General features: G+C 38.4%; 2 protein-coding genes across 4 annotated transcripts in view; one reads left to right on the forward strand and one right to left on the reverse strand.

Annotated features, from left to right (window-relative positions):
• The window catches only part of Arl5b (ADP-ribosylation factor-like 5B), a 25,313-nt gene extending 25,169 nt beyond the window's left edge, over positions 1–144 (reverse strand). For both annotated transcript variants that reach the window (XM_013515509.1, XM_005386939.2), the window contains exon 1: positions 56–144. In XM_013515509.1, the coding sequence (XP_013370963.1) occupies positions 56–101 (46 nt within the window). In that variant the 5' untranslated portion in view covers positions 102–144. The remainder of the gene's footprint in view (positions 1–55) is intronic.
• Positions 145–5,110: 4,966 nt separating this feature from the next.
• Positions 5,111–18,298, forward strand: part of Nsun6 (NOP2/Sun domain family, member 6) — a 44,651-nt gene continuing 31,463 nt past the window's right edge. The window contains exons 1-3 of one of the 2 annotated variants that reach the window (XM_005386941.2): positions 5,111–5,569; positions 7,940–8,095; positions 13,585–13,664. In XM_005386941.2, coding sequence (XP_005386998.2) covers positions 5,396–5,569; positions 7,940–8,095; positions 13,585–13,664 — 410 coding nt within the window. In that variant the 5' untranslated portion in view covers positions 5,111–5,395. Of the gene's footprint in view, positions 5,570–7,046; positions 7,227–7,939; positions 8,096–13,584; positions 13,665–18,298 lie in introns of those variants that run through there. The other variant, XM_005386943.2, reaches the window with a different exon arrangement.

An 18,298-nucleotide genomic window follows, 5' to 3' on the forward strand; every position in this document is an offset into this window, starting at 1 on the left:
CCCCCGTCGGCCCCGCCGCCGGGCCGCGGCCGCCGCGCCGCTCGCTCCGCCTCACCTTGGTTACAGAAGAGGCTCCACAGTTTGGCGAAGATCAGCCCCATCACGAGCACCTGGCCGGGCCGCTGGCTCCCTCAGCAGCAGGTGCCGCCGAGCCGGGCCCCGCACCGCGGCGCTGGCCGTGGGGACCGAGGACAAGCCGACCGAGCCCGCGCGGGGAGGGCACCGGTCAGCCGAGCAGCCGCGACCCGCGGTTCAGCCCCCGCGGAGAAGGCGCCGCGTCGAGAGCCGACCGAGAGTCCTTTGTTTCGAGGCCACTGAGCCCAACGCCGACCCGTAGTCCCCTGGTCTGAACCCACCTACCCACAGAAGGTTCCAACAGCCCCAAGCCCCACCTCCGCCCCGCCTCCCTCGGCCTCCGAGGACCGCCCATCGCCGGAAGTTCGGCGCGTGACGTCACGCGCTTACGACAAGTACGCCATCGACGTGGCGTTTCCTTCGCCTCTCTTCCGGGGTGCGGGTTGTCTCTGGGAGATACCGGAATGGATGGGGAAGTGGGGAATTTCCCTTGGCGCCGGTTCCCTCGCCTATCACCCTTCACAAGGGCTTCGGGACTCACTCTCATGGCTTTCTAGGTTGACAGCGTCCCTGGCCGTTAAAAATAGCGAAAGACCGCAATTTCTGAGTTAGCAGTCGCTGCTTGCTGCCCTGTAGCTGCACTGGTGTGTTTTTCTTATGCCCCCTCCCTCTCAGCTGGAATGGAGGTCTGGGTTCTGCTGCGGTTCTTAATTCTGAATAGAACTGATCGGGAGAGGAGCCAGAGAATGAATACCTGCTGCTACAAAATGAGAGTTTAAGCACACACACAGCTTCACGGCTTGGCATGGGCTTAACTGAAGCGACCATAGACCTCAGTCGGGCTGTTGGATTTCAACTTTGCCCAGCATGATCTTACAACATACTAAAAATACTTGCCTATTCAAAGTGTATGACTTATTTCCTATCAGTACTAAGTTTCAAAGACCCTTTAAGACTTAGACACAGGATAATATGCTCCAACTTTAGATACTAAAGGCAAGTTTCAACTTCTTATATCGACCAAAGGGGATGAACTGAGCCTATGCAAATTAGCTTAACTTTAAGGACCATCAGTTGGACCATAAATATAAATCATTTTATATTTGTTTAAATAAACAGAAACTTAAAGGGACATTTCTAGTCACAGCTTAACTATTAAAGAAAACAAATTAGATTCTCTTAACAGCTTCTGCAGTTATTAGACAAAAATATAAACCATATTCTACTTATTCTGGCTTGCAGATTTCTAAGAAACACTGAAAAAACAAAGTATTCGTATTAAAAGGCAGAGCTTTGAAGCAAAATGTACAGATTTCCTAATTTTATGATGGTGTAGTGATACTTTATTGATAATAAATATAAATTATTATTCCACTTTTAACTAAGTAGAATGCGTATATTTGAGCTGGACTGTGGTATTTTTATTGCTTCTACTGTGAAATATCTCAATTTTGCATTGCAGAACTATCAGTTAAAATTTTAATTTACTCTTAACATCATTTTAATGATAATTTATCTGACAGTGGGACTGCTTTAATATTTAATAGTGGTTCATGTTGAAAAGTTTATTTGTAGATTTAGAGATTTCAAATTTTTAGTAACTGAAAAGAAACTGGCCCCCGTTGAAAAAATGAATATTAACAGGATGTAATTGTGTGTTATCTAAACAGAAACCAAGCTTCTTGCTATACAAATAAATAAACTTCAGCCAGCTGTGGTGTCTCATGTCTGTAATCCCAGCACTCGGGAGGCAGAGGTAGGAGGATCGCTATAAATTCAAGGTCACCCTGAACTACGCAGTGAAACCCTGTATCAAAAAAAAAAAAAAAAAAAGATAATACTACCATTGGGCTTATTTTTTGTGTTAATTGAAAGAACTTCAATGAAAATGTATACAGTAAAATCTGCCCATTTCACAGAATGTTTTTATAAAGTGTAAATGCTGAACTGAAATTTTAAGGAAGGAAAATGAACAATTCAGGGAACTTTAAAAAATAAAACTATATCTCCATACCTCATATTTCTAGGAAGGAATTATTACAAACTAACTTTAGATAATACTTGGAAGAACTGGTTGCAGCTAGAACTAACTTCAATTTCTTACTCTTGGATCACTTTTGCATGGCTTGAAAGGAGAGTGCAACAGTGCATCCTGCCAGCTAGTGATTAAACTCACTTTTTTTTTTAGTATTATGGATGAAAGAAAATTTCCATTCAAAAATAACTTTTTAAACTCTCATCAATCTTTAAGATAATCTCCATTATGATTTTAGTCTACTTGGTCAGGTTCCAGATGTGCTGGGATTGACAGATTTCCTATTAGGAAATTCTCTTCTGCATTATGATCTAAGAAACCAATATGATTTTGTTGAGTAATATCTGTTGAAATAAATGTTTTTTAGAGGCTATAAATGATATGAAAGAAAATATCGCATCCAGGACAGTAGGGAGAATATGTGGCTAAAATTCTGATGTTTTGTGTTCACAAAGAAGACATCGTATTCTGAGTTTCAAAACATCTACTTGGTCAAAGTAGCCTTGAATCTGTGACTTTGTTCATAATCAGAATGACAATTTCTTCTCCACTTTAGGGCTCAAAATCACTAGCCTTCCCATAATTAGTAGATGCTTTTCCCAACAGGTACCTCAACACATTGATCATTAATACCTGTAGTACTTTATCACCTGCTGATTCTCCCACCTTGCTCAGTGGAAGTCAGGGTAGCTAGTAAATTTACAAGTTTACAGAGGTTTTTTAAAGCTGATTAAATTTCTTAAATTTTCCAGGTCCCCCTCTCTTCAGAAATAGCTGTACCTCACCCCATCCTCTTCCATTTGCCATAATCCCATGCACTGAAGTGGAACCTCTTATAAATATTTCCAAACAACTCATTAAACACTTGACGTCTTCCCCTTTCCCTACATAGACAAGGTACCTCTTGGCATACCAGAATTTGGGTCAATTTAGTTTTTCTGTCCTGAATTGTCTTCCACTATCCTACAGTGACTCTTAACACATGAGTGACAATGTTATTGAACATTTATTGAGGGCTGACTTTATTCCAGCACTGTTCTAAGCATATCACCTACTTTATTTACTTTTTTGTGACACTTTGAGGCTTCTATTATCTCTATTTAACCAATAAGGAAAATAAGGTACAAGAATTTTAATTATATGCCTGAGGCTACAAGAACTGGAGTCTGAACCCTAGCAATCTAGTATCAAGGAAAAGTCAAATTATTAACAGTAGCAAAGATATAGATCACTCAAGTGGAGCTTAGGATGTGACGGGTTGGTGGATGGAGGGGGTCCTTAAGTAGGGAGGGGCAACAGGATAGTGAACAAAGCATCTAGATCCTAGGAGGAGAGACCATTTCTGACTGTCCTCAATACTACCCAAGTGTGCTGAAGTAGTGAACTCATTTCCAGTGAGTATACACACTTTATCAGCAGTTTAGTGTTTCTCTACTTTGTAAAGGTGTCCACCCACGTATTCATTTAGTTTTCTGATAAGTATTTGAGTGTCTATTCTGTATTAGGTACTGGGTATATAGTGGTGAAATAAAATCTCTATCCTCAAGGAGTTATAAGCTAGTTGAACTTGTTCTTTTCTTTCTCCTGTCAAATACAGGTAGCAACCATTACTGTTGGTAAGGTCACCACAAAGTTGAGGCTGCCAAAATTCCTCTGGAAATGTTTGGACTAGACATTTCCTTTATTAAGTTCAAATGATTTAAGCACAAAAGAATCCTATCCATTTATTGAAGAAATACGGTATGGTAGAAAGACAAGATACTGGTTTTAGAAGCCAAATTATTACCTTTAACCTTTCTATTTGTGAGAACATGGAGTTATTTCAGTTCTGGATGTTTTGGTTTACTCATTACTAAAACAGAGATAATAATAACTACCTTGTAGTATATGTTACATAACAGCTGCTACAGTAATTTTCTACAGAAACCGGTGAAGAGTTGTTCTATCATAGTGTTGCGGAAAAACCAGTATCAAACCAAATGGAAGACCCTTTGCACCGAGGAATTAGAACCCAACTTTTATATGCTAGTGGGCTGGGGAACTCAGAGGCTCAAGTCACCAGCCCAGAATCAGCTTTGAGTTCAGTTTAAACAGGGTTTGCTAGTGGGAATTACAAAGCTAATAGCAGGTTATTACATGATGGTTACATGGAATACAAGAATTATGTCACATTTGGTCAGGCAGGTTTACTTAAGAGGAATTGTTTAACATTCTGGGAAGGAGGGGAGGGGGTGTGAATGGAGCAAGCAGAGGTAAATGGGTCCTTAGCTGGGCCACTGTGTCCCAGACATAAAGTCCTTGAAGCAAGTTGGAAACAAAATATATTTTTCTAACTAAGGAAAACACAAGCTGGACACAGTCAAGTTGGCCCAGTGCATTATCAAAGAGAAGTAGATAGTCAAGGATATCTAGGTGACAGGTAGCATGAGTATAGTCACAGGCTATGAAGAGATTTCTAACTTTTGCTATAATATGCCTACAGGTCTGCTGTTCTATAAATGCCCTTACAATAGAAAGAAGCTATTATGCTTAGAAAAAAGTTCCATGTGAAAATTAATGAGAAAATAAACTTAAAACTTTGCTTTTGCTACACTTATATATAAATGGTCACGGGGCAGTGCAGTAGATTTTAAGTTTTCCCTGAGCACTCATGCATATTAAAACACCATTAACCTAACTTTCAAAATTATGGACTCTATTGGTTCAAAAGTCAGATGTGTACTCTGGAGAAAGTAATTGCATAAAATCCCAAAGTGGCTGACGCAGCCAAGTGAATTCAGCCCTCATCCTTTAGTTGGAGGTCACCCAGAAGTACACTAATTGGACACCTCACTCAGGATAGCGACGTCTTTCCTGCTACCGGCTATTGCCTACTTAAGCCCCGCCCAGAACCCCCACCAGCGACCTTCCTGACGTAGAAGAGATTTGCGGCTGCTGATTGGTTGCCAAAGAGGGAAGGGTTGGGGCGAAGGCACCGGAAATGACGTACCGGAAGCCGGCTTTCCGCCAAAAAGTTCGGGGCGCGGGTTTGGAAAGAAGGATGTAAAACTGGAAGCGGTGGAGGAGGTGATGCCCTTCTTTGCCAGTTGTGTTTAGTTAACCACGGAGGCAAACACTAAGCCTTTTCTTTGATTCTCTCTGCAACGTGTCACTGCCTTCCACTTCAGTATTTCCCCGAGCATCCTCAGAAGACCAAAGCCTGGCGTGTTGGAAGCGAGGAAGCCGATTCTAATCCGGCAAAACTCGAGAAGCTCTCGCGCTGCGTGAACGGCGCGATTTCCCCGGATGCCTGGTGCTCTCGACACTGTGGGTAGCTGCTGTCTGCAATTTGGAAAGAAAACCTATCGTTTTCAGCGTCTTGAAGAACTCAGCAGGAAAAAAAAAATGCCTATTTTTCCTAAAATATCTTTAAGACCTGAGGTTGAAAACTATCTGAAAGAGGGCTTTATGAATAAGGAGGTAGGTCAGATAAACATATTTAATATTTGCGAAAATGTAAATATTTACACGTCCTAGAGAAATAGTTTAATGTGACGCAATTTTTACAGCCTTCTTTTCTTACCACTTGTCTATCCGAATGAGAGTAAATCAGATTGTCTCTTCACAGATACAAATGCCTACTGAGACAAGAGGTGAATAAGATACACATTTTAACACTTAGGAGTAGGAAGGAAGAAAAAACTATGCCAATGGGCATGACACTGAAGGAGTTACAAGAATGAACGGGAAAAGATCTCTTCTTCACTAATATCCAGCCTATAAAATACACGCGTTCTCGTAAATCACTCGCTCCAGCATTCAGGTGAAAAGAATACTGTAATTTATTGAGTGGCTCTGTAAGTGCTATCAGTTTTTGCCAGCTGTTTTCACACTTACTTTTTGATCTTCAAGGTCGTTTTTGGTGCACGTTTTCATCTAATAGGTGAGAAAAGTGAGGGTCCAAGAATCACGTAACTGATCCCAAGTGGCATAGTTGTCAAGTAACTTGAAATCTAAAGGCAGAGGGCTCAGGTGTAAAGAAAAAGAAATTCACATTTAGAATCTCAAACCCTTGATTTGCATTGCAGGTCTTTGAGTAAAATTATTCTCGTTACTTAACTTTGATTCCCTCTTGATGGCTGAAAATACACTTGTTTTTTGTTTTTTGCCACATAAATCTTCAAAAAATGTTTTTTGCTACCGGCAGTGCCTATCCCAGAAGTCCTGCATGAGTGCTGATTGTCTTTGACTGGAAAGCTTGTGTTCCACTTTACCATGCTGTCTCTAGACGACTTTGTTTTTTCTGAAGCTTTGGTTTCTGGTCAGGTTTCTAGGTCCTTTATTATACCAAGCACATTGTTAGGTGTTTATTAAATGGTACGTAGTTTTTGAATATGTTTTTGGAGTCAGGACTTACAGATTCAGTTTCTACATTTAGCATTTGCTTGCATCATTTTTGTGGAGTTTAACTTCTTGTTTTTTTACTTTTGGGTTTTTGAGACACACTTAGTGTAGTCTGGGCTGGTTTTCAGCTTGCTATGTAGGCATTCACCAGTGTGCCTTGCTCCAATAGATTGTGATGAACATAGCTTTATAAATGATCCAAGTGTCTTTCTTTGACATCCCCTCTTTTTCAAATCCATGAACTTTATGACTTTACGAAAAGGAAGGCCATCTCTTTCTGAAAAAGCATGGAAGGGAAAGGAGTAGTTAGTATTAGCTAAAACTTGAGAAGGTAAATATGTACAAACTGGTGGATTAGTAGGCTGATAAGTGGTGTATAAAGATTCTATGGGGCAGGGTATAGTCCCCCAAAGGGGAAAATATATGCTTGAGCCTGGTGTGGTGGCAAATGCCTGTAATCCCAGCTCTCAGGAGGCTGAGGTAGGAGGATCTGTGTGAGTTTGAGGCCAAGCTACACTACAAAGCAAGACCTTGTCTTAAAAAAAAAAAAAAAATCTCAAAAAATATGTGCTTCAAAACTTCGGTTAGCTATAAGGGAAGCTAGTTGTTTGAGTCTTTATGCCTTCATTTCTGACAGGTGTTTGCTACTGCACTCATCTTTTTATGGACCATATATATTTGTTACATTAAAAAATATTAAAAAGTTGATATTCTGGGAGATCTTTGGATGACAGTGAGTATGTTAATATTATTTATATGCCAAATACTGGTTTTTTTTTTTGGTTTTTCTCCGGTACCGGGAACCAAACTCATGACCTTACGCTTGCCAGGCAGGCGCTTTGCCACTGAGCTAAATCCCCAGCCCCAAATACTGGTATTTTAAATGGCTTCTAGCCAGTTTGCTCTTGGATATGATGTTTGTGAATAGCTCTACAGAAGTGCTGTGAATAGTTAACATATGAAAATAAGTAGAATGAGAAAAATAAGTAGCAGATACTAATATTTTCAAAATGTTACTGCTTTGGAGTTGAGGCAGTGTTTTTCTATAAACCAAGTATGGTCAGGCATGGTGTTAGGTATTTATTACCACAGTTGAATTCAGGAATCCTGTGAAGCATTACCATTTCCTTTTTTTTTTGTCTTTTTGAGACAGGGTCTCGCTATGCAGTTCAGGCTGACCTTGAGCTCACTTTGTAGCCCAGGCTGGCCTCGAACTTGAAACGATCCTCCTGCCTCAGCCTCCTGCATGCTAGAATTACAGCTGTGTGCTACCATGCCTGGCTTTTACCATTTCCTTAATGTTAACTAACACAGAAAAGATAACTCCAACATGAGATGGAGCTGAACAGGTGTTTCATTAGGTGGAACGAATATATAGTAATATTCTGCTGATCATTTTCAATTTGTATGATGAAAGAAAAACATTCACTGTTCTTTCCATTTCAGGCTGTGTCTGCTTCAGGCAAAGAAACAGCAGAAAAGAAGTTTGAAACTCTGTTAAATCGCCTGTCACACCCTCCATCATTCACAACTGTTAGAGTGAATACACATTTAGCCTCAGTTCAGCATGTGAAAACTCTGTTGCTTGATGAATTTCAGAAGGTTTGTGTAAATCTTTTGTGATATTCAGCTAGATTTCTACAGCCTTAGTTGTGCCTCAGTAAAATTTTATGAATGATATATTCTAATTTTATAAGTGAGGAAGTTGAGACTCATGAACATTTTATTTTTCAGGGTTACAGAGTGATAATGCTAGAATTTGAAACAGGAACGTCTGATTCTGAATGTATTAAGTTTTAGGATAAGTTTCTCAGTCCTCTTAGTCTTGTTTTCTCATTAAAATATTCGTGAAGAGGGTCATTCTGAACCTGTTCTTTTACAATCAGAATGTAATGATTAGGGCAGATTTCGTAGTATCTGGTAAGGGGGATATGTAAATAAAAGGTACTTACTGAGCTCTTGTATGGTTATATTTTTAATTGAATTTAATTAAGAGGTAGATATTAAAGTACCATGTTATCTTTAATAAAATCAAGAAATAGAACAATATAAATAATCTGTTTTAAAATCTATGTGAAAAACTATTGAGAGCAGTCTGAGGTGTGCAGGTCCAGATTTTCCTATCTAGCAAATTAATTGTAGAACTTGGGTATTCTGGTATACCAGTTTGATGGGGATGTAAGAGCTCATGAATCAGGGTCAGAGGGCAGACAGGTAAGTCACTCTGGGCTTTTAGTTTCTTTCCAAAGGTTAAGATTGGACAGGGAAGACTGGGTCATGAGCACTGGATAGGAAATTATGGTAGAGCAGTTCCTAAATCTAATAGGAAAGGAGACTAGGGAGAGTATTGGACAATAAATCTTCTTTGCTTCTCCACATCCAAAATTATGTGTATATCCTAAATGGACATCCCAACTGGTATGACATTAAGGACTTTTTCCACATATTGGAATTGAAAAATTATACTTTTCATTTGGCTGGCAAGGACAGAAGGAAACTGGAATCTTCATATCTTCTGGTTTATAATGCAAAATAGTACGATCTCTTTGGGAAACAGTTTGGTAATTTCCTAAACGGTTAAAGAAAACTAGGCAACCCAGTAATTCCACTCCTATAGATCTACCAAAAAAGAAGTAGACATATATCCACACAAATTCTTTTGCTTTTATTAGTATGTTTGTAGTAGATGTTCGTCCTTGGGAGTGGGTACGTGTACATAATAAAGCTTGATTCTTTTTGTAAATCTTCTTCCTTTTCACTCCTGCCTCTCTCTCTCCTCCTCTAAATCTCCTTCCCCATTTTTGTTGTTGATATTATTACTCTTATGTTTATGACATATATAATGTTTACATTCATTATTAGATTCCCTAATCTTTATTCTACTGATCTTCCCTCTTCTCTTGCTGATACTCTCTTTGACCCCTTGCTAAAATAAAAGACCCAGTCAAAGAAAGGGCAAGTGAAATAAACAGACACTTCTCAGAGAAAGAAGTGCAAATAGTCAACAAATACATGAAAAAAATGTTCAACATCCCTGATCGTTATTAAAATAATACTAAAGTCCACATTAAACCAGAGAGAATGTTGATCATCAAGAAATAAAAAAATAACAAGTGCTGGCAGGGCTGTAGCGAAACAAAGCAAAACAAAAAGCAAAAAAAAAAAAACCTTCCTACGTTGTTGGTGGGTGTCTTTTCTCTCACTGCTCTAACAAAATACCTGACACCCAAAGTTAAGGAGGGAAAGGTTTATTTAACTCACAGTTTGTGGAGGTTTCAGTCCACAGTCAGCTGACTCCAAGGCAGGGTGGCATGGCACAGGGGCAACACTTCAGGGTGGCAGAAGACAGCAAAAGCAGCAAGGCCAAAGGGGCAGAGAGCAAGCCTATTTTCCTCCCTTATATTGTAAGGAGCCTACCTCTGGAAGGGTGGGTGTAGCACTTACATCATCTGCACTTCTCTTGCACAGGCTCAGGATGTTTACCAAGTGAGGACCCTGGCCCCCTGTGGAGTTACTTAGTTAAACTTCTAAACTTCTCAAGTTGACACAGTGTATCAACCATTACAGTGGGAATGTAAACTAGGAGTAAAGATATCATACTAACACTGCATACACACCAGTGTTTATAGCAGCACAATCAGTAGCTGAATCCTGGAAGCAGCCTGTATATCCATCCAGACAACTGAATAAAGAAAATGTGGCATATGATGTGATGGAATACCACCAGGCTATACAGGACAAGTTTGAAACATTCGTAGGAAAATGGATGCACCTGGAAAATACAATGTTGAGAGAAATAAATCAAACATACAAGCTTAAATAACATATAGTATCTCATTTGAATGAGGCGAAGTACAAACAAAGAGCACAATAAAGGGTGGCTAGGAGGAGACAGTGGAATGGATCTTGCACATGGGAAGGGGTCCAAGAGAATGTGCACATAAACATGAAATCTTACAGTGGCATTATTTATCATAGTAAAGGAGATACAATCCAAATATCTGTCAACCAGTGACAGATAAAATGCAGTATATTCATATAGTGGAATATATCTGTGTTACAAATCATTGCTCAGATGCTACAACATAGATTAGCTTAACATTAACTGAAAGAAGCAAGACATGATACACTGCGTACTATAGCAGTCCCTTTACATACAATGTCCAGAAAAAGCAAATTTATAGAGAAAGGTTAGTGGTTACCTAGGGACGGGGAGAGAGATCAACCTCAAATTGGCATGAGGGATCTTAGTGGAGTGATGGAAATGGTCTCAGATTGGATTGTGATAATTGTTCGTGCTCTTTTTTAAATTTACTAAAGATCATTAAACATTTCAAATTGATGAAGTTCTTGATACGTAGATTATACCTCATTAAGGCCGTCTTAAAAGTGGCGGAGGGCAGAAGCAGACAGGAAAAGCAGGTGATAATGTAGTTATCCATGTGTATGGTTTTATGAAAGTTTTATCTAAATGCTTCTGATAGAAGGGAGAGGAGAAAGACGTATGGTTGAGAATAATTGATTTCTATATGACACATTTCTAACCGCGTGTGGTGGTACAAATTTGTAGTCCTAGCTACTGGAATGGTTGTGGCAGGAGGATCACAAGTTCAAGGCCAGCCTGTACTACATAGTGAGACTCTGTCTTAAAAACAAAACAAAACAATAAACCAAAGCCCACCAAAACAGGGAGGGTGGAAAAGAGGAAGAGGGGTTTGATCAAACCAGAAGGAACTTACCCTTTAAATTACTTATTAGCTGTGTTAGGGATGGTTACCTTCTGAAATGTCCTCTGAAAGAAGTCAGCAAAGGTGTTGACTTTGTAGAAATGCAGGTACATTAAAACGTGGACAGTTTATTTCTTTATCTTAAATAAGTTGATTTAATAAATTTTTCTAAATAGTCTACAGAGCAGTGCATTTATATAGTCTCTTTTTTTGTTTTTTAATTTGTTTCTGAGACAGGGTCTTGCTATGTAGTGCATGCTACTCTTGAACTCGCTTATGTAGCCAAGGCTGGCGTCAAACTCAAGACGATCCTCCTGCCTCAGCCTCCAAGTTCTGGGATTCCAGGCATGTACTACCACACCTGGCCTATAGTCTTTCATGTAGTATGTGAAAATTAATGAGTTAATAAATCCTAGCTTACATGGCATAGACTTGTTCTTAAATACTTGCATGTTTTTCTCTCACGGCATATGTATAGTCTCTATTATCCTATCTATTAGTATGCTCTTAAGTCTGCTGCATGGAGTGCTTGTTTGACTTCTGCTGCAACATCCGTATGCTAGTACATACTTAACAACCCCTTTCCCAGAAAAATAACCCTGATTTGTGGTGTTTTGCTGATGTCTTTGGTGTAAATGCTCCCATTAGGGTTAATTTTAAGCTACCAACATGACCATGGAATTGAGAAAGGATGTACACAATGAGCCTATGTGATTTGACTCCAGCACCTGTAGCACTGGCCCTGTAGCTTTTTCCCGTCTGGTCAGCCAGCTGTGATAGAGGGTACTGAAAATCCTGAGTCTGCAAATACATTTTTTTCTCCCAACACAATTGAGATGGCTTCCGCTGTTAGTGGTGTTTATTAAATAAAACTCCGTACTTCCAATCTTTAATGTCCTATTCGAAAAATTCCTTAAGTGACTTCTACATGGAATTTTGTTTTTGTTTTGTCTTTTGAGACAAGGTCTTGCTATGTAGTTCAGGCTAGCTTGAACTCACTGTGTAGCCCAGGCTGGCCTGAACTCACTGTGACCCTCCTGCTTCAGCCTTCCAAGTGCTGGGGTTACAGGGGTGCTCCATTGTGCCCAGCCATTGGATAGTTTCTGAAATAAGTTACTTACAGTAAACATCACTTGTGTTTATAAAGCCAAACAGTAAGCAAAATTGTGTCTTATAAGAGAAGTCAGGCTGCTTCAAATATTAGCTTTCCCATTACTGGACACAGTACACCTGCAATATAATTTAAAGGAGGAGAGGTTTATTTGGATCACAGTTCCAGTGAGTCCAGCTCATAATTAGCTGGTTCCAAGGCAGAGGAAAGCTGTTCATCTCTGGCAGCCAAGAATAAAGAGGAAGAGAGAAGGGAGGAGACAGGGGCCAGAATATACCCTTCTAGGTCATGCCTCTAGAGATGTACCTCTTCCAGCCAGGGCCTACCTCCACACACATGAGACTGCTGGGGACACTTTAGATTTAAACCATAAAATTCCATCCTTGGCCCCCAAAAGGTGTATGTTTGTCTCCTTATTGCAAAATGCACTTATCCATCTCTAGGAGTAAGCAAAATGTTAACAGCTCCAGCATTGCTGAAAAGTCCAAGTCCAAAATCACCTGTGAGACTCAAAGCAAACTTTTAGCATTGTGCTCCTATAAAAATCAAAAAGAAGTTAATTTCCAACACATGATATAAGGTAGACATTTCCATTCCAAAAGGAAATGAGGGTATAGAAATGAATCAGACCGAAGCAAGACCAAAACCAGTAGAGCAAACATTTAAATCCTATAGCCTCATGTCTAGCTCCTAGGGCAAGTTGGGGGCAGAAGTGAACTCCAAATGACTCTGGGAGCCTGACCGCTGTGGCCTTGCTGGTTACAGCCCGTGTGTCCACTCTTGGGCTGGCTGTGCTTGCTGTCTGTGGCTTTTCTGAGCAGAGACTCCGAGACCTGTCATGTACAACTTCCTGGGGTCTTTCTTTATTGCACCTTTGCCTTCACTCTCACAGCTTCACACATCAGAGTGGATGAATGCTGCTCAACCCATAGCAACAGGAAGAGAGAGAGAAGGCAAGAGCCAGGGATAAGAGCATACCCTTCCAGCTCATGCCTCCAAGTGATCAGTCTCTTCTGGCCAGGGTCCACCTCTGAGCACAAGAGACCATTGGGGAAAATTTTAGATCTAAACCATAGCAGGTCAGAATGATAGAGAAAATGTTTTGAGATGTTTTGATTTTTATTATGGGATAACATGAAATTGCTCAGACCAAGCTTCCTGTTGTGATATATAGTGACACTGACAAACTCTATAAGTTGAAATTTATCAAAAATCCTGAATGCTGTATAATTCTATATGTTTACTTTTAACAGCAGTTTAATGGACTAAGTGTTCCTGTTCTTCAGCATCCAGACCTTCCGGATGTCTTACTTATTCCTGTGATTGGACCTAGGTTTGTGACTATTGCATTTTAAAATTATATTTTTCTTATAAAAATCTTTGTAGGATTTTTTTAATGTTTAGTAGTAGTGCTGTGTCCATCTGTTTTTAGCAGCTTTATAAACAGATCCATAAGGGCAGACTTCATACTTGGTTATGGAAAATACTCCAGGAGAAGACAAGGAATGGGGCCCAGTACCTTGAGCATAATACAGTTCAGGCCTAAATAATGTAGTGATTAATATTTTTTCCACTTTCTGAAAGTTTTATTTCATGTTTACTTGTATTTCTTTTGAGATTTCAATGCTAAATTAAAACTTTTTGAGGTGGAAAACTGCAAAGGAAAAATATTTCCTACTTTCATAGCTGAAGTTCATAAACTCTTGTTGATTCATCAATTATGTTAAATTACTGTGTACCAAGTACTGTGCTACTCATTTATGTATTGGTAAGGCTTATATTTGAAAATCATAGACACACTTTGATGTTTTAGTAGGAGTTATGTACCCAAGAAGCATTTTAAAGTTCCTGATTATGCTGTAAAAGTTTTTAAACTTCAAAGAAGTATAGGAAATATAAAAATGCTCATTTTGTTAAAGCTGTAGTAGTCAGCAATAGCAAAATGATATAATAAATTATAGTTTATATACACAATATTTTACAGCCTTTATGAGAGAATTATATATACAATTAAGATGTTCATGATCTGTTAAGTATCAAAACCAAATTGCTGTACTTAGAATAATTATAACCTTTTTGCATTAAAGCACAACTACATATTTATATTTGCATATAAAAAAAGTTTGGAAGCTACAACACACCCAGCTATTAACAGTGGTTAACTGTAGGAGATTGAATTGAGCAAAAGGGGATAAGTCACAGGGGATATTCACTTCTAACATTATTGTTTTTTCTTTTTTTTTTTTTAGTATAAGGGTGTATTATTTTTGTAATTAAATCATTAATTTTGTAGGCTTCTTCTATTAGTTAATGTATGGTGAGGTGTGCATACTGTAAAATGAAGAGCTCTTCAATATGCAGTTTGATGAGTTTTGCCAAATAAATGTTGTTGGTTAGCCCTGATCCATAACCTAAGATATAGAGCATTTACATCAGCTCAGAAAATTCTCCTATATGCTGTTACCACACCAGGAAACTGATGTTCTTATTTCTGTCATTTCTAAATTTTGAACCTGTGAGCTCCTAGAGTAAATCACAAGTCCAAGTGTTTTGAAGTTCCATACCTGATGAGGATGCATAATTGTAGTTGATTAAGTTCAAAAGTTGACCACTTCTCATTCTGTCAGATGTCTTTATTCTGTACTTTTATTTTAGTGAATAGAGTTCACTAAAATTCACTTTTAGTGAATAGAGTTAATTGCTTTTTTTCTTCTTTATAAAATAAAGACAAATGTTCAAAAATTAGAATTTTATGTAACTATGAAATTATATTTCCTATCACACTTCTCAATTCTTCTCTAAGCATTGAATTTGAATTCTTATAGTCTTTGTGTTTTTACCTGCACATGTGCCTTCATTTGTATACATTTTAGAAAATAATTTAAAAATCCTATAATGTTCACAATTGCTTTTCTGTTCACTTAAGAATATTTCATGTTTATCTTTGCTTGTTGCCCATAGTTTTTCATGATTTATATTGCGCTGCCATTTTAGCTACATAAATAGTACGTTTTATCCATGAGCTCAGTTTTAATTTTTAACCCTATAGTGATGCACATTGTTTTTCCTCATTTTCATTATTGCCAGAATTGTTGAAATGCACATTTGTGGACTTGTGTAAGCATGTCCCCAGATAAATGAACGCAACATGGAAATACTGGTTAAAATCTGTGCTTGTTTTAGTCATGGATGTATTTCAAAGTGGCTCTTTTGTCAGTAATTACCTACATTGTGTTCTCTGTGCTTTTCTTTCCTTATCTCTAAAATGCGGCCTAAAAATACTTTCTAGTTTTAGGAGTGTTGTGAGTTTAGAATGGTGAGTGGCACAGTGTAGATACTCAGTGTTACCAATCAATATCTCTCTGTGCTTCTCTTTCTGTTATCCTTTATTTTCTGAACTCTACTAGCTCACTGTTTTTAATTTTTTTGTTCTTACTCCCTTTATAGAAGTCTCTTAGTTTCTTTCTTTGAAAATACAGATACCTTTGAAATTTTTCCTTTTTAGTACATTCTTTATCTGCCTTTGGCTTATTTAATTTTTTGGTACTACCTATACATAGAGTCCATGTTGAATGTTTAACATATCCTTGCTGCTTATCAGTCACTACTGGAAATATTTGCACCTTGGTTTGCAGTTTGCTCAACAACTGTACAGAATGGCTTGGGTAAAGTGAGCACCTCCATAGCCGTGACACATGTTTTCTCAGAGTACTTTTATTAGATCTTTCCTGTGGCATAGCTTCTGTGCTGGTGAACACAGCTGATAAAAGTGGAGCATCTTGGTGAAGGTTTCTTGTTCACACTAAATTGCTTATATTGTTTTATTAACAACTGAGGCACCATGAACTACTCTTAGCAGTTAATACAGACATTCCTTCTTTAATGACCAAGGTCCATTCCTGCTACTAGGACATTAAATGGACTGGTCACTAAATGAGGAATTGTGTATAGTGTGTACGTTACAATGTTTGGAACAAATAAATGGTCAAAGGAAACTCCCACTTGATGACTTTGCTTTTATTTGCATAACTCTTACATGCAGCACTGTAATGTATAACATAAAATTAGAGTACTATACAGTATAGTGAGCAAACATTATAGTACTGTATAAACAAGATGTACTGTACAAAAAAAGACATTGAGGCTTTATAGACAAGATGTACAGAACTGTACCAAAAAAGATGGGTCATAATTCAAATAGTCATTGAACAGTAGGTTTTTAAATGAGGAATGTCTGTAGTAGGGACTCTCTGGTCATTTAAGTTCCCAAACACCAGTCAGGGGCCAGCCTTATGAACAGACCTTTCAGAGGGTAGCAGTTTAGGCCTGTTTGTGGTTTTTTTGTTTGTTTCTTTTTTTCTCAGACAGGGTCTCGTTATGTAGTTCAGGTTGGCCTTGAACTCACTGTGTAGCCCAGTCTGTCCTTGAACTCACAGTGATCCTCCTGCCCGCCCCTCCTGAGCGCTGGGATTACGGACATGTGCCACCACGCCTGGCAAGGCCTGACATTAACTCTTTTCTGCACAATTGTCCATTCCGGAGTTCATTTTTTTCTCTCCTAACTTTCTTAAAAGGTCACAAAGCTTTTTTTTTTTCTTTTGATTTTGTGCTCTGTATAAGATGCAAGAGTCTTAAAAGACAGATGAGACATAGTCATTCGGTCTAAAGGCAGGGGACTTTGGTACAAGTCACAGTGTTACGATTGCCATAGCAGAAGTATGAATTAAATGCCAGTGGATTATAGAATGGGAAGGATGAGTACACAGAAATTGGTAAAGATTTTTTCTAAGTAGACATTCTTTTAATTGACTAGGAGGAAGATAAATAGAAATTAGGTTGATGAGGAGGTAAGGTAGTTCATGGCAAAACTGATCAGATTCAGCTGTTGAACTGGTTTTCAGAAGGATGAGTGAAAGTTTAGATTGTGGAAGTTGGAAGAGCTAGGCTGTGAATTCTAAAGGAAAATAAAGGACTTTTTAAAACTAAGGAATCCAAAGCTCCAGTGGTGCAATCGGTTAGCGGGCGGTACTTATATAATACTAAGGAATCCCTCTGCTGTATACTATAGGAGTCATAGTTTTATTACAGTGATGATTAGATCTGTATTTTAGAAATATATTGGTAATAGTTACCCAGTAGTGGGTTGTAAAATCAACTTAATGGTCTTTAATGATCATTTTATAAAGTGAGTCATATATGTTATGTTATTATAATTCACTTAGAGAAAGTATTGTTTCAGCCAGCGTGGGCTACAAAGTAAGTTCAAGTCCAGCCTGAACTGCATCGTGAAATCCTGTCTCAAAAAGACCAAAAGAAAAGAATTGTTTCCAGAAATGTTTGTTTTAAGAGTATGTCCACAGACATGTCTTGTATAGTAGGTTGTGGTATTAAATGTGGTTTTTTTACGGTTTTGAATTAGAAAACTAGAGACAAGTTAGGAAGTTCTTTCACTCCTTTGGTTCCCATAGTACAGTAAACTAGATAACTTGAAAATGTTTCTTCTGTATATACCAAGGAATGCTAAATAGACCATAAAATGCATAGCTGAGTGATGAAAAATGTAAGTGAAATATTTCGGCATTAGGAATAAACAACCAAAGAAAAACAGTAGTAAGCATATGAACTGATGCTGAGAGCTGGTGGTATTAGAAAGGAGGTTGCTGGTTGGTTTTCTAAATGTGTGGTCTTTGATTTTGACAAGAGGATGTGACTACAAGGGCCAAGAAGTGTGTAACAATCACTATAAGGGTATAGTGAGGAAGTGGGGCTTTTTTCTTTGGGTATAGGTTGAAGAAAAATAATTCTAAAAATTCAGAACTATGGTTCTGCACATCATAAATGTGTTAATTCCAAACTCTTACTACTCAGGTTGTCTTGGAATTTACAAGAATTTGTAAATTTCTAGGAAATTGATGTGAAAATTTGGTCCCATATCAATTCTTGAGGTACTTCGCACAAACCAAACAG

Source organism: Chinchilla lanigera, unplaced genomic scaffold, assembly GCF_000276665.1.
Source record: "Chinchilla lanigera isolate Chin_1 unplaced genomic scaffold, ChiLan1.0 scaffold00028, whole genome shotgun sequence".
NCBI lineage: Eukaryota > Metazoa > Chordata > Mammalia > Rodentia > Chinchillidae > Chinchilla > Chinchilla lanigera.